Consider the following 17,198-nt stretch of genomic DNA (forward strand, 5'->3'; position numbering starts at 1 on the left):
TTTGTTTCCCAGAGTTTGTCATAACAATCTTTTATTAGGAAAATGGAATTGCCTCTGACATTTTCAGGCAATACACAGCTGCACTGCACTGAAAAATGATACAAAAGTAGAAAAAGCACACATTTTTTCACCTGTTCACCTGAATTGGTAAGGAATTGTTGAGGAGAGGAAAGGCAGTGGCCCTGCTGCTGCTGGAAGGTTTGTGCAGTCAAATCCCAGTAACTATGCAGAGTCCAAGAAAGAAAATAAAAATGGGCGTTTTTTGCAAGCTTAAACATCTCCCACATTGTATCTCAATGTGAGGTCAGTTCTGGAGGCTTTTGAGAAGCTGTAATAAAATTTCCCTGACCACACCACAGTGGCCACAGGGCTGGCTGTCACCAATGTCCTGCAGAAAACTCTGATGGTGAGGGAGCTCAAATGCTGTGGTGGTATTATTCCTGAAAGAACAAAAACACCATTTGTAGAAAGTTGATTGGAGCTATCAACAATTCAGTGTGGGAGCAGTATCATTTAGTAGAGAAAGCTGAGGACACACCAGCCTGAGTGTGCCAAGGTGGGGTGTTCAACACACAACACTGCAGACAGGGCTTGGTTTCCTTTGCATAAGAGGGACATGAATGGAGGAAGAGGTTGAAAAGGAAAAAGGATTTGGAATTTTTATGGAAGCCAGAATTGTTATGTGTTGTGGTGGAAGCTTTATGAATGAAGTTGTAATGGATTCTAAAACAAAAATATGAGATACTAAACAATTACAGGAAGCTATTTTAGGAATCAAGATCTCTTCTTCCTCAGTCCTAAAAGAATGAACACAGTTTTTTTAATTACAAGCAAAGTTCATTTGTCAAACTCAACTCCTCTGAGTACATTTTAAATGCTTGCTAGTTCTTAAATTACTTGAAAATTACATCTTGGTTTTGGCAGTGGTTGAGCTCAAGGAAAAAAAAGTTGGTAAAACAGAAACCAAGCATGCCATAAACTAATGAGGGCTGTAACTTTAGAGGTCTTCTGAAACTAGATACAGCAAATTAAAGATTTATATGAGTCCTATGGGCCCAATGATATTTTTTTTTAAACTTCCTCATTAAAAATACTCCTTTGCCGTTTTATTTTTTTCTTATAAGCCTATAGTACAGTGTTATTCTGAATTTATATAATTTCAACATGTTTAATATTAAATTGTCTCTTTTTAGCCCTTCATTAAAAACATCACTCTTGATTTTTTATGACTATCCAACCTGCCTTACTCTCTTTCATTTTTGTTTTTAGATGCATCATCCTATTCAGATGAAACCTGCAGATAGTGAAAAGTCAAATGGTATGTGTTCAATTTATTTTTACTTAATTGTGTCTTTCTCTAAACTAAAGTAAGCACAACATTGTGAGAGTTTTTGCTTTACTCCTTTTGTGGTGAAAATAATAGGCAGTTTTCCTATACCTGACATGCTGGGATGCTCTGAACTCCCTTTTATATATTCTGCTTTAAAGAAGGAAGGAAATGTCCTCAAAAAAGGGTCTTCCTTGTACCTGCTGTATGTCATGACCTACCTCACTGCATACATCCTTCCCTTGGGGTCTCCTAACAGTGAGGTATTGTGGGAGCACCTGAGATTGATAAGATAGAGATAAAATGTGCATGCTGAAAATTTAAAATAAAAGAAACAAAAGGGCATACCTGTGTTAACAAATTATATAAGTACATCATCGGCCTTAAACATTTGCCAAAAGTACCTTTTTACACAATGATGCCATTCTGAAAGTGAGCCAAATTTAGGTTTTAATCATGTGCTTCATTATGAGCTGGGAAGCCCACTTTGGAGCTCTCTGTATACTTATTCCTCAAAACGATTGAAAAATGAATGCTATAAAGACAGTAATATCCATTTGGAATACTAGGGTACTGCCTAAGTGGATGTATATGATATGCAAAATAGATGGCAAGGTAAATCTATTAAACATGCCAGGTTTATATATTCAGGGAAATAAGATAATCGAATGGTAGTGCAACTTGGCAGCATGTGATTCTTTAAAAATATAGATGTGTATATTTTGCCCCTTGATTTGTTCCTGTAATTTTCTAAAATATATGTTAAAGATATCATCTGCCTTCTTAGATTGCAAGAGCTTCATTTTCCCTTAAGGCCCACATAATCAGAGCTGGTTCCTCCAACAGGCATCTTTGCACCTCATTAATTAGTAATCAGGGCAGAAGCCGTGCACTTAGAGATCTACATACCTGCAAATGTAAATTATGATTGGGCTCTAAATCTCTCCGCAAGGCTTTTTTGAGGCTTCTTTTTTTGCTAATTGTAGTGCATCCCTTTTTCAGGCTCCTCCAAGGATTATGAAGTTTGGAAGGAAATTAAAACTTCACATTATGCTAGGTTTCCCATTATGACAACTTTCCAAACAAAAGTGGCCGTGAGCACAGAAAATATGAACCGTCACCCGTTTGTACAGGAGGGGGTGTTCTCTCTCTCTCAGGTTGGAATCATAGAATCATTGAATACTCTGAGTTGGAAAGGATAGATATCCATCCATGAGGACTGTCTAAGTCTAATTCCTGGCCTGCACAGGACAATCCAAAAAATCCCACCCTGTGCTTAAGAGCATTGTTGAAATCCTCCTTGAGCTTTGTCAGTCTGGTGCTGTGACCGCTGCTCTGGGGAGCCTGTTCCAGTGCCCAGCCAGCCTCTGGGTGAAGAACATTTTCCCAAAGATTTTTAGCAGTGATTTCTTGCTGTCTTTGAGTGCTCAGAATAGAGGCCAAGGCACCTGGATGGGCAGAAGGACTGAACTTTTCAGGCCCCACTGTGGTCAAGGAGAACATTGCTGCTGGAATCCAGACTCCAGTCCCTAGGATTTACTGCTAGCAGTGGGCACAATTTTCCCTTAGGCACAGGAACGCTGGCCTGAACCCTCTGAACTAAGTATGGCCTCTATGGGTTCTTCTTTCAAAGACAAATTTCACCTCAATTTCCTCGGCAAATTAGAAAAATAAGAGGCAATGGGCCAAAATTGACTCCCAGTGAGTTACTTGTTCGTTGCCTGAAGTGTTTCTTTCTAAAGGAGATTGAACATATTGGAAAAACACTGTGGGGAATTGTGCAAATTCTGTCCTTCTCTGCAAGTAGTGCCTGCTTGGAAAGCAGGGTATGTTGGCTCCTGGCTGCTGCTGTTAGTCTAGGGTTATCTGCATGAAACTCCTGTTTGCACTGTAGGAATACTCTCTTATTTTCTGGCATCTATTCCAAGCATAAAAATTACAAGGGATTGGGTTTTTTCAACTTTTTTTTGTCTTGCCTTTCTTTGCATTTTGGGGGAAAAAACAAATTGTCAGTTCAGGGGTTCCAACTGTCAAATTAAACACCTTTCTAAATTTAGATTCCTGAAGGGCGTGGGAACTTTTGATAGGCATATTCAAGGGGTGGTGAACTATTTTTTTTAAATCAACTAGAGAAACAGAAGGCAAACTAATACCACGATGATGGTAATAATGGTACAGCTCCTCAGAAAGGCAGGGTGTAGGCATGGTGTTCACGGTGTGGGTGACAGTTTGCCAGCAGCTTGGAGATCAAGAAAGGAAAAAAAAAACCAGTGTGGGAGATGTGGAGGTTTGTTTGGAACATGTTTCCCATATGCTCCAGGCTATCCATCTGAGGAGGTATATTATCCATGCCAACAGCAAACTCTAAACTGTACCTCTTCAACAGCAAACTCTAAACTGTACCTCTTCAACAGCAAACTCTAAACTGTACCTCTTCAACCAGATTGGTAAGTTCAAAGGGGAAAAGAAAATAGACATGCCAAGGCATCTTGATTTTCATGATCCATGGTGGTTGAGCTTTTGAGGAGTAGTCGAGTCTCTTTGATTTCTGAGTCATGGGAGGATCCCACTGGGTTTTATGGGTAAAGTGGTGTTTCTCTGTTTGCAAAGAGGTTTAAGAAATTTTCTTGGTCAAAAATTTCTTGTGGAAAGACGTGTAGGACAAGTTGAACACTCTACAATTCTTCTGAGCTTGTACATGTTTGTGAATTGATAGACCTGTTCAAGTTCCATAGGGAGGAAGGAGAGGTCCTCTCATTCAGTCTACAGGGGTTTTTAAAGAACAGTATTTGCTGTGTGATTAAATGCCCCCTCCCATATTGAGTGCCCTGTGAAAAAGCTTTGAATGATCATCCAAGCCAGAGACTCCCAGGATGAAATGCTCCTCCTTTTCCATCACTGTTCCTGCCCTTAGATGTCTGGGTCACCTGAGGAATCTGTGCCTTGACAGAGGGCCAAGATCACCTCATGGAAACAGGGAGATGAGTATGGAAGGGACACCTCCAGCACAGCAGGACCAGGTTCCTCAGGCCCCATCTAACCTGACCATGAACACTTCCAGGGCTGGGGCATCCACAGCCCCCCGGGCAACCCATTCCAGTGGCTCATTCCCTGCCTACAATGTCTCTAAGTCATTTCTCTGCTCATGCAGGTGAAGCAAATCTTGGTCTCTTCCACCAAGCTTTTAGCACCTAGAGTTGATGGGGCAAGAATTACCCTCAGATTTAACTATTTTGTCTACCCAGGGGGATTCTGAAAAGCTTCTTACTCTTGAAAAACATAACATCTCTTGAAGATTTGCAGATGATTAATTTTGTAGAGTGTCGTGGTCTGATCACCTTTGTGCAGGTTGTTTTAACCTGTCTAGAAAGTTTTGTTTGAGAATTTTCTGCCAAAAAAGCATGTTTTCAACTTTGAAGGCTCCACCATTACTAGATTCATCACTCAGAGTATTTATCCTTTTAGGGACATTTTCCCTTTTTCAAACAGAGAGGGTTCCTCCAGTCTAATACTGAAAAATTTACAAACACCTGCTTGACTCTAAGTTGTCTGTGGTCATTAACATCCTACAACTTGCAAATGCTTAAATGTCTTGCATCTGGATTTGAACACAGTCAATACTTTCAGGCACATATCCTGCAGACAGTATGCTCTTGAATGGATCAAAGCATCACTGCTTCAGGGAAAATGACAAAATTCTCCATTTAAAAAAATAAAGTAGGGAGGAGGGTAGCTGAGTAATCTTATAATTTCTTTTTATTGATTTCCTTAGTGAAAAATTTAAAAAATCATTTCAAAATTCTAAGTGGCACAACTTTGCCAAATTGGAGGTAGTAATTAGATGCCATATGTTAGCACTAACACATAGAAAAGTTGATAATTAATGCAGGCAGCTCTGGATTCAGGTGTGACTTTGACAGATTGTATGCAAGGGGTTTTCACAGGCTTACAGCTAGGGATGAAAAGTCTGATTTCACCTTTTCCCTTCTATATGGGAGTAAAAATCCAAAACCAAACAAAAAAACCCCCAAAACCTCCACACCATTTATACATAATTAACTGTTTATCTAGTTGCTCAAAACATAAGGCATCTTCTGGGGAGAAAATGCACTCTTTATCTGAGTGGACTCCTCAGAAATGTATAATAAAGGGTTATAATTTTGATCTTTCAGAATTTTGGGGGTTTGGAAGAGTGAAAATAAAAGTTCTGTTGAATCTTCAGGGAGATTTCCCACAATTATTACAGGGTTTAATTCTTTTGTAGCATTCAGAAAATAATCTCTACTTCTTTATCCTCCTGGGTTAGCATAAGCAATCTAATACAGCTCATTACTGAAGCAAATTGGGTAAAGCTAAAAAATTAGACCCTTCAGGATGTTATTCTGCAGGCTGGATGTAGTGCTGTCAGAAGACAGGAGGCTCAGTTTGAAAAGTTCCCCTCCCAGCAGAGACAGATTTCATCTCAGATAACCTTTGATGGCTAAGGCAGAGTTCTGGGTTCAAGCACAATGCCCAGACACGTGTGCTAGTGATGGCAGTGCTAGCCTTGATGGGGTTAAAAGAGCAGCTCTACTCATTTTAAAACAGGTGTCTGTACTTCTTCATGCTCCTGCATCCTGGCAAACCCCACCCCAAATCCAGCAGGCTTAGCTGGATTTGTCACTTGAACTGCCCTGGCAGCACAGCCAGTCTGCATTTGTAGTGTGTTGGGATGGATTAAAGGTGAAACCCATAATGTGTTAATCAAGAAACTGTGTGGTTTCACACTTTCCTTCCTATAAATAGAACTTCAGGCCTTGTTTACTGTGACCTTCTGGCTCCCTCTGCTCCATCAAGGAGGGGCACTCAGCCACCCCATCCTACCTGCTGCTTCCACAGTTGTATCTCCTTCATTCCCCCAGAGGGGTGTGAAATAGTCACAAAGTTCAACTAAGCCCATAAGTGAGGTTCAGAAATAATGATGTCACACATAGGCTGAAAAAGTTTTGATTTTTCTGGATTTTGAATTGTTGAAACCTACCCCAAGGGTGGGAGAGGGAGTTATCAAGCAGCAGTGAAATGCTTTTGAGATATGTGTGCATGTGCTGGCCCTTGCACACTGTTACCCTTCCCCCAGCCTTTTTCTTTGCCTGCTCTCATTGCCCAAAGCACTTGCAGCTCCCAAGCTTTGTGCAGCCCCTCAGAGCTCATTCATCCCTGGTGTCCCTGCAGCTGGAGCTCGGGACATCTAGATGTTGTCATGATGCCCAAGATGTGGGAGTTGGCTGGAAGGTAACAGCATCTGTCAATCTACTCAGTCAATGGAAAAAAAAATCCTGGAATTCACTGTCAGTAAATTACAGGGGAGAGACTCCCATGACAAAGGGAGAAATGCCTTGTCATGCACCTTGCCACCTTGCTGGGAGAGGTGAGACCTGTCACTCTTTGAAGGAGCTGATCTCTTGCCATTGCCAACAACCAGTTGAGCTGAGACCAAAGCTGTAGGTCACTGAAGTTAGGCCAGATGGGTTTAGGCTGCCATCCTTTCCCTAAGCAGAAGCAACTGTCCCAGGCTCAGTGCTTTGCTGGGTCATGTGTGTTTAATCCTCATTTTACAGTGGGTGGGAGAAATCCAACTCACACAGGAAAATCCACAGGCGGGGCAGATCCAGAGGGAAGTTTGCTCACCTCTAAAAGCATTTGACCCGCCCTTCTTGCACTCTGTTGTCTGATTCTCAAACCTTGCCTGTGTGGCTGGGAAGAATTCATTTTAGCAAGAAAGAAGTGACTGACCAAAAATGCAGAAATAACTCCTGAAAATCAGTCTTATTGAGGTGGAAAAGTATTCCTTTCTTTGTGTGGGAAAAACTCTTTCAGCCTAATAATATCAGATGTTCTATCAGATGGAGTGAAAACATGTCATTTTGATCTTGACAATTGTCACTTTAAATGTTTTTTATGCTGGGCCTCTAGCCAGAAAAAGAATAGCAATTTTCTTAAGCTTCAACACTGATCAGCACTGACTAATGGCACTGAATGCAGAGCACGTCATCATATCAATATGTTTTCTGTACTTTGAGCATTCTTCATGAAATCTGCATTTTTAAGATGTACAGTACACAGGAGCTGGATGTTTAATTTACTATAAAATCACCCTCAAGCTGCAAACCTGCAAATCATGTTAGTTAAATGGCATATTTATAGGTTTACTACCGAAACCGAAGGAGGCCGATGGGGAGTTTGTCGCCTGCTACTCTTTGGAAAATTTAAACAAAGCCTTCTGTTCCCAACTCGTTTCTTTTGAGTCTCCATGTGAATCTCTTTGGTTTGAGGCTTTGTCCTGGCACCAAAGCGGGACCCAAGGGACCTCCTTTGGGATGCTGTGGAAGGCATTTGTCCAACTTAGCCAGCAGCTATTTTTAAAAGAGTGTTGGAACCTAGCCACCCTTAAGGTAGACCTACACGCTATTTCAAGCCTAAGATCAAATTTAAACTGGTTGGTACTCGCTGACACAGAGAGACACAAAATAAGAGGTTCATAACACAGAGCAGAAGGCAATGCTTGGAAATGTGCTTGGCACCAAGGCTTTACCCAGGCTGACCTCAGTCTGTGGTGCAGAGAAATCCAGGCCTGGCAGCCCAGCTGGGTCCCTTGTCTCAAAATCTTTCCTGCACTATGGCCATAGTCTGTGGCTGTTGTTGAGGGGACAGGCTGCCAGGGAACTTCCTCAAAGAGATTGCTCAAGACAATATAGGAATTGTCTGCAGCCAGGTTACAGGCATCCTTCCACCAGCAGAAGTGGCTGCCTGCACTCCTCTTGTAGCTGTGAGCAAGGCAATTCAGCTTTCCCACCCTTAAAATAATATTTAGCAGCATCAAGGTCAGCTGGATATTATGAATCAGATGTAAACCTTCATAATAAGACATACATATATATATACATATATATATATATTTTTATATATATACATATATATATATACACATACACACATATAAATATAAAAATATCCCAACTTGCAGGTCTTATTTGCAATCATGCATATTCAGCTCCTGATCTGTATATAACCGGCTCATCCCATGCATTCATCATTTCTTAACCCTTTCTGGAGGGTTCAGCTGCGTGTGGAACCCCAATATAAAGTGTGAATGAAAATGTTCAGTCTTGAGGAATCTCTGCTGAAGAAAATATCTTCCCCTGGGTGTTAAATTCACACCAATTTTCTTGCAAGCTTGTAGAGTGAGAAGCTGGGATTGCAGGGGCTGATCTCTGTTTTGGGCTCTGAAAAATGCATGGGTTTGGTGCTTGCTTATATAAAAGCTACAAATACTTTTTAAAGTCAGCGATTTAAGGAGAAAATTACTTCAAACGCTTCTCGTGATCAATAAACATGAACCTCTTCCTGTTATTCTTGAAATTATTAAATGCACTGAAAATGTTGAAGCATAACAGAAATCAAATCCTAGAAAAAATGGACACAGTTCCTTCTTCTTCAGCTGCATTTTTTTCCATATGACAAACTCCTGCTAATACAGGAGACAGAGTTAGAGAGCAAGGGAGGATTATTTTTTTTTTTTTTTTTTTGTAAGCCCAGAAATGAAAATACTTCATTACAAAAATAATTTGCACAATAATAGAAATAAGTAAGTGCACTGCAGACTCTCTGGAGTAAAGCTTTCCTTCCCTCTTTGCTTCCCCACAAACCCTGCCAGTCTGCTCATTAACAGGGAATTGGATTTACATGCCATTTCCAGAGAAGAAGAAAGCACTGGTGTATGTACTGTATAATAAGCACTTAGATTTTTGGTTTAATATAGATGGGTGGGTGCGTTAACATTTTTAAGTTTTTCCAGAGTGAATTAAATTTTGATGACCTCTTTCATTTTTGACAAGAGTCCCCAGCTTTAGACCTGTAAATTTGGGTTTGATTAATAGGGCTGTGTGCATCCCGCTGCAGCAGTCCAGCTTGTGCTGGTGTTGGTGACAGTGCAGGCAGAAAATATTCTACCAATAATTCAGGTAAAGCACATTTTTCATGGTGGTTTTTTGCAAACTCAGCATCATTACGCATCAGAGGGTGTTCAGGTGATGTCCTGAAATATGTCTTGTGTCCTCCTGGAGGGCAGAGGGCTGTGGCAGTGAAAAAAAACCAGCAGAAAAATTTAATGCATTCTTTTTCCAGAGCAGTCATTGCACATCTGCGTTTCCAGTGCCGTGCATTAAGTTGGCTGAAATTGAAAGCTCAGATAGGAGCTGATCTCAAAACATTTCTCAGGAATATTTTTCATTAGCTTGTATCATTACGTGCACAATCCCTTCTTCACCCTCACCCCATCAAGGTTTCTTTCACACATGAGGGGGATGAGGGAATTTATCTGAATTAGAATCTATGCAAAGATGTCTTTAAAAGTGTCTCTAAAGGAGGATGCTTTCCTTTTAGAAGCCATGAAGGGGAGGTGTATGCAGAGTGACTAAGACAGCCAATTAATATGTTATATAAACAGCAGGCACCACTAGAAAAAGGAGAGAGAGAGAGAGAGAAAAATGAGATATTTGGGGTGGGGAAGGAAGGGGGAAGGGAGGTTGTAAGTATAAAGTGTTTGCCTTAGGACTTGTCTTCAGTTACAGAGCCAGACTCACATGACTGGAGCTTGGTTTGATGTGGTAATGAAGCATTGATCACAGCAAAAAGATGAAATGGCCTTTGCTCATTCATTATTTTTATCTTCTAGCTGTGGAAGACAGAAAATTGTTCATAGGAATGGTTTCGAAGAAGTGTAATGAGAATGATATCAGGGTGATGTTTTCTCCGTTCGGCCAGATAGAAGAATGCCGAATCCTTCGGGGACCAGATGGGCTGAGCCGAGGTGAGTGTGCAGCCTGTACAGTCTCTTTCCTTAAGTGCTAATTGGGAGCTTTATGTCACAGCCAAGGTAGGCAGAGCCACTGTCTGCAGCGAGAGGTTACTCTGTAATACGTCCCACGTGATGGAGGTATCCACATGAACTTTTCACAGTGACTGAAATTATCACCTTTTATTTCCAGTGTCAGAAAGGTCTCGGTACCAACATATTAACTTGTGTTATCACCCTGTTTGTCAGCTGGAAAGGTTCCTTTGCACCCTGAGAAAACACCCTCAGTTTTCTGCTCTCACAAAATCAAAGTTGCTCCCCTGACCCCATTTCTGCTTTGTAGCACAAGGCCAAGGGAAAAAAAAAAAAAGACAGAACTGTAAATGGCTGCTTGAGGGCATGAAGGGTGATGGGAACTGGCCCTCGTTGTAGCACTATCTCCTCCATTCCTGTGTTTTCTGTAACTCTATGCAAAACATAGGTCTGCTGTAGGTGAGAAACAAAGAGGTTACCCTGGACCTGAGAGCTTTGCCTGGACAAAAGTTTGTAAAGCGAGTTTTTAAATCTTGTGCCTCTACCACAACCCAAAAACTAGGGCAGAGGTGTTAAGCATCACCATCAAGAGTGGTCAAGTGGCCAACCTGAACTTTGAAATGAAATGCTGCACAGGTTTCAATAACCAGTGATCCCTTTTGAGTGCAAAAGTACCTTTTAGGGAAAGGCCTTCTGAAAACCCATTGAAAAGAAAGATAAATGCATATTGATGATACAGACTGCATCTTAACTCCATGGTATGTGGACCTGAATTTATTCTCAGAGCATGAACCTTCTCAGAACATCAGTGCCAGGGGTTGCTGAGTAGAAAAGGAAATAAGGATAGTCCCATCTCTCAGTGCAGGATTATGCCGTTGTAACCTGACACAGCCCTTTAATTTAGGGAGTAAAGTAATTTTAATTGTGGAGCTGTGAAAAACACATCTATAGGGAAAAAAAACCCATAGAAAGTACACAGTTTATGCATTTTATTACATTTTCAAAAGGCACAGAAAAAGATAATAGCACCCACTTTGCATATAGATATGGGTATAGATACGGATTATTTTTTCTTTACTTTTGGGTCTGCTTGCCTCTAGTAGGCAATGGGATCCACAAAATTTTGTGCAACAATTTGTGCATGGGGGTTTCCAGTTTCTATAAAACACCTATAAATTTCAGCAAGGGAAGTGCAGGTATTCCTATATATCATGGATATATAGGAATATATACTGCTTGAAAGAACATACTATACTACTACTGAACCATAAGGAATTGTTGAAAAGCTACTCTTACAATAAATAGGGAGCCCCAGAAAATTATTCACTTACATTTATGCTTTGTGGTCCCCAAATTTTTGGGGCTGGGATGCAGTAGTCCCCTCGCACAAGGAGAGCCTCCCAATTATGGCTTTTGCCTTGGGGAAGTTTAGGGCACAGGTCTAAAATTGGTGAAATCAATAGCCCAATAAGGAATGTTTACTGATGGAGTCGAATGTTGCCATTATCTTTCTAGACCCAACACTGAAGCAAAATAAGTATTTCTGATTTTCACTGATTTCATTGTGTGAGCAGCACAAGGAAGGGATGATGGAAGACACAAGTGGGAAAGCAGCTAATTAACTGCTGAAATAACAAGATCTGCTCATCAGATGTTTTGAGCCCCCAAAAAAAAGGTTTAATTGACTTGTCAGCATCACCCAACAAAGAAATGGATCTTTCCTGGGATCCATAAAAATCCCACTGCATACTTGCTTTAATTCAACAGTATAGTAGGAGCATAGAAAAGCTAATTATGAAATCCAGCAGAGTAAGTGAGGTTGGTGGGGTGGTTTTGTTCTGCTGTGAACAGCAATCTCACAACAATCAGGAGCTGAAATTCCTAAGCCACGTCTCCAATGTGTCAGGCAGGGCAGTGCTGTGTGCTGGCCAGCACAGCTGTACAGTAAGTGCTGTTCTCTCCTGCTGGAGGCTGAAGATCTCAGTCCAGGTAGGTCACACACCAGTAAGCACAGCAGAGCTGCATCCTCTGTGCTGCTCGGGTTCATTTCGGTCACAATCACGACTGATATTCTCTCATGCCCTCATGCCTCATGCCTTGTTAAACTCGAATTGCTTTCTACACACCCATGTTCACACTTCAAAATGGGTTCAGCTGCGCCAACCAGGTTTTCAGGCAGATTTTTATCAGCTTCACAAAACCACCACTCCATGAGAAGGCAAAGTGTTGTGAAAATGGTCGGTATTGCAGTTGAAATGAAAAGCGCTGAGGGACATCTGCAGAGGAGGGAGCTTGACTGAAAAAGCACTGGGTGAAAAACTGCTTCAGGAGGGAGAATTTACACTGTTAAATCTTTGTAAAGAGTTCCAATCCTTAATGAGTTTTAATTCATGTTACCATTTCCAAGATGTTAATTCCCTTTGCCACAAACATTATTTATTTTCTCATCACCCCTCCAGATGTGCTCCCCTCCTAGACACAGAGGGGTGAATGAAAAATAGTCACTGTCTGAGGAAAACCCTGACCTTGCCATGCCAGAGCCTTCAGGAGCTCAGTTCAGCGCTCACAGCAGTGAGATGGAAATATGGTCCAGTAAACTCTGTTTGGTATCTCTTTTTAATTGCCTAGCAAGTACACCTCATGGTATCTCAGATGAAAAAAGCTTTAACAGTATCTTCCTTGGTATTTATGCCAGCTTTCAAGCTTTCTTAAAGAGTTCAGGCAAATAATCTGCATTACCAGCAGATAGTTGCAAGGAATAGCTCCAGGTTACATGGCTCAGTAAAGCAGTTTTGGTTTGGGCTGGGTTTGGGTTTTTTTCCTTAGTAAAGACTAAAAAGGTTTGGGTTGACTTTAATTTTAGCCCATCTACACGACATCAGCAGCTTTACCACTGGGAGGGTAACAGTCTGCTGTCAACTCCTAGGCAGGATTTAGGGTTGTATTGTACCACATGGACTCCAGTAGCAAGGAGAAATCCCATCCTGTGGCATCGAGGGAAAATGTAACACTTTGTGATGAGTGTGATATAAGTGCTGAGATAAAGGGAGAAGGGGAGAGAGATGGAGCTCATTGTTTCTGTTGTAGCTCCTAACCAAGAGTTGACAGAACTTTAATATTAAAGTCGCACCCATTGCTGTCACTACTCATAATGGACCATCACCTTTTCCACTCCAAATTCCTATTGTCAGCTGCTTGAAACTCAGCTCTAAAATGAGGCTAAAGTAATGATACAGAGCTCCAGTGGTGGAGCAGTGTATTTTAAAGAAACTGAGGTTTTGGGGTTTTTTTTTGCTGAGTCATGTTTTCCCCCAACGTTACTCACTCCTGCTTCTAAGAAATAGCCATTGTTTATACCTGTAACTTGCTATATTTCAATCAGCTACAAGAATAGGCATTGCCTTCCAAAGGCTCTGGGATAGTCCCTGTGAAATTAGCTGGCTTGCAGCGAGTAATTCCTAGCTGTGAAAGGTATTAAAAAATAAAAATACCATGTTGGCTGTAGAGATAAAGAACCCAGGGACCCAACAGCCACAGAGGCTGGCTGCCTCTTGAGCAGGGTTCATGGGACTATCTAAAGAAGCTTGCCACTTCCTGTACAATATTCATTATTCAGAGAGAAGGATTCAGCCTGCAGGGTTGTTTAATCCAGCACTTTTTCTGAAGAGCTAAATATGCTTTACAAAAATTCATGATTGTGATATCATGTGCTAAGCTTCATTATCATGAAAAAGTAGAAGTGAACTGCCTCAGATGATTAAGATTTTAAATCACTTATTGTAAACGGCTTAAGGAAACTTTCAGACCTCCTGACTCCCAGCACTATGTAATGTCTACTTGACCACAGATGCCAACACAGACAGCCAGGCACTGAGAGCTGGAGTGTGCAAAAATAGCCAGAAATACCCAGGTTTGATTTGTAGCTGTGTAGCTGTGCCACTGATATGCTGTATTGACCATAGGTGAGCTGGTCACTCATCATCTCTGTTATCCAACTGCTTAAAATAAGGGTAGTGATGCTCCTCTGCCTTTGTAAAATGCTTGTTTTAGATCAGTGGATCAATATCTCTGTCTCACTCTAGGAATTATTACCATCCGTAATGATGATAAAAAAAATCCTCTTATCCTTATCACAGGAGCACCACATAGCAAATTATTCTGCTGTATTGCTAAGTGCAGATTTATATATCAGATACCAGAAAGAAGTCAGCTGGGTTAATAGCATGCGCTGAAAAAACCTGCTAATAACATGTAGAGAGAGTTGGATATACCATGAAAATTGTGAGAAAGCTCAAAATGCATTTTTCCACATCTTCTAGGCTCCTAATTGTATGATTTTTTAACAAAACATCACCAGGCACATGGGACAAGTGAACATTTCTGCAGGCATTGATTACAAGGATTGTTTTTTCATTCTTTATTTGCTTTAAGAGCAGGTTAGAAATGGAATAGTGAGATACACCATGGTGATGCAATTTAATTTCTGAAAATCCATTCAGAACTTTCAGATTTAAGAGTTTTCTGGATGAATTAGTGAAAGAAAATTAGTATTTGCATCACAATTAATTGCAAGGAAGGATAGGTGAGGGAATTTTATACTGGGGTTTTCTTTCCTCTGGATATTTACTGCTCCTTTCTGAGCTAAAGTAACATGAAGTGCCAGCTGTGGGAACACCCTAGATTAGGGGTTACCTTCTGAATTGTGTATCAGTAAGTGAAGGGAAGCAAGGACGTGGAAGTGCTGTGTTTTCAATAGCTCTTCAGAAGCACCTCCATGCCTTATGCCTTTTGCTGCAATGTGGTTACATTTTCATTTTTTCCAATCATTATGGCACATTTAATTTTGTTTTCCCTTGCTGAAACCCTTTTGCAGCTGGGAGGGAAGCAACACATCCAACTGACCAATGTCTCTGCTGGCCTTTGGCCAGTAGCTACATCTCAGATTTCCATTACTGCAGTTTTGCAGCAATCCCTCCCAAGAGGCAATTCTGAAATGAAATAATTTGCAAGAGGCTTTATTCCAACAAGAAGATCATTGAGGCACAGTTAGAGAACATGGTCTTTGGTACCCATTTAATTCTGGCTTTCTGTAAATTCCACTTACTGAAGTCTGTGCTTTGCAGGGTGGGTAATCGAATGTCCAATTAGAAATGCTTTGAGGGAACCATGAGCTTCAGGAAATTTAAAATCTACAACCTGTCATCCAGTCAGTAGCCAAATCAGTAGAGCTGAGACACAGTTACAGGATGTGCCTCTTGTTACCTTCATGTGCCTGATATGCATAAACTGAAGAGCTTCACTGTGGCTTTTTCAAATTCTTTTCTTTAGACTGAATTGTTGCACTTGGTCTCAGACCTGTCATTGTGTCTTAGGTAATACCTAACAACCAGATATCACTATGGTAAACAATTTGATGTGCAATTTAGTTTGTAGATGAAATGTTTTTTAACCACCAAGACAGATTTTTGTGTGATGTCTTCATTAGAAGGCTGTTGTCCAGGATATTCCTTCCTTCAGACTGGGCTGTATTAGCACAGGAGAGGAAAAGTCTACTTTGCATTCTCAGCTAGAAACATTTTAACCCAACTAGAGCTTATTTTTATCACACTTCAATTTCCATAGCTTTTTATTCAAGCCTTATCTTTTCCTTAAATAGAAGCTTTCATCTCAGAGGATCCCAACTACTCCTTGCAGGAGTACTTGGCAGCTTTTCACTTTTGTTTCTTTACAGAAATTGAAGAAAAACTTGTTTACAGTGTACTGGGAAGCTGTGGTGCAACCATTACAGCACCATCTGCGCAGCCAGCACTGGCAGCACTGCGCTTGCTTGGGTGGCTTTGAACATCTCTTGGGTCTCCTTCTGTGTCACAACCCTGGTTTTAGGCTTCCAAACAATGTCTCTGCATTTTGCATCTCCCTTTGGCTTCACTTTAAAACCTCTAGTAGACCATGGTGGTTTCACAAGGGAGGTTTCTTGTGTAGGTATGAACCTTACCTGAAGCTTGCATAGGTAAAAATATTCTCCTTCACTTGCAGCTCACAGGAGTTGATGTTGTGTTAGGCTGGGCAAGAACTCCTGACTGAATGTTCCTCAACACTTCTAGAAAAACCTGAGATGAGAAGAATCACATGAATCAGGAGTTGAAATGGGGCAGAGCTGAGCTTTTTTAAATATTTCAAATATTCAGTCACTCAAGCAGCAAGCCCTAGGTTTGGGATGGCCAGGATCAAGGAGGAGGCCTATCACATTTGACTGCTTTTTCAGAATTCTCATTCATTTTGTGGTGGGAGAGGGGTAAGGAGTAACCCTGTGAGTTTAGATGTTCTCTCAGCCAACGTGGCAGATTTGATAAGATTTCTCCCATGCCAGGTCTGGGTGCCTTACTCCAATTCTTCCTGCAGAAGGAAATTACTTCCAGCAGCCTTTCCCCAGTCACTCATTTATCTGCTGTAGGGGATGAGAAGGCAGCCTTGGAGAAGCAGCTAAAATTCTTAGATCTCTCTTCCTCCCCTTTTCCTTCTGTCAGTGATTCCTGACATTTTGAAACCAGAGCTGATAAATAAGTGCGAGGTGTCTTGTAGGCTGGCTGTTTTTACAAAATAATCTATTTTTTGGTGTAGCTAGGTAGCTGGCTGTAAAACTGAAGTCATTTCAACCCATTAGCTATAGAAACATCCCCCTCTCCATATTTTCCCTCCCAGAGCAGCTCCAGTAAGAAGGGAATAATTGAATATTAGGACTTGGTGGAGTAGAACAGAAATAGTTTGCTTGTAGCTGTGGGTCAGGAAGACCTCGTTCCGTGGCATGCCAATCAATGCCATGTTTCAGAGGATGAGGTAAGAGGCCATGGAAATCTTTCTTGTTTCCTTGCACCACAAGGCATGAAATCTGATTAGTCTTGTCCTCCTCTAATTGTGATTTACGGTCCTAAAGCTGGCAGTGTGTTCCCAAAAGACCACCTGCACCCGTGTGACACAGTGAGAGAGAGAGTGCTGGAAAGGCTT

General features: G+C 41.2%; 1 protein-coding gene across 8 annotated transcripts in view; it reads left to right on the forward strand.

Annotated features, from left to right (window-relative positions):
• Window positions 1-17,198, forward strand: part of CELF2 (CUGBP Elav-like family member 2) — a 376,846-nt gene that overhangs the window by 298,196 nt on the left and 61,452 nt on the right. For 7 of the 8 annotated variants that reach the window (XM_030238355.2, XM_050984875.1, XM_050984882.1 and 4 more), the window contains 2 exons: window positions 1,270-1,318; window positions 10,041-10,175. In XM_030238355.2, coding sequence (XP_030094215.1) covers window positions 1,270-1,318; window positions 10,041-10,175 — 184 coding nt within the window. Of the gene's footprint in view, window positions 1-1,269; window positions 1,319-10,040; window positions 10,176-17,198 lie in introns of those variants that run through there. The other variant, XM_050984924.1, reaches the window with a different exon arrangement.

Source organism: Serinus canaria, chromosome 1A (genome assembly GCF_022539315.1).
Source record: "Serinus canaria isolate serCan28SL12 chromosome 1A, serCan2020, whole genome shotgun sequence".
Lineage (NCBI taxonomy): Eukaryota > Metazoa > Chordata > Aves > Passeriformes > Fringillidae > Serinus > Serinus canaria.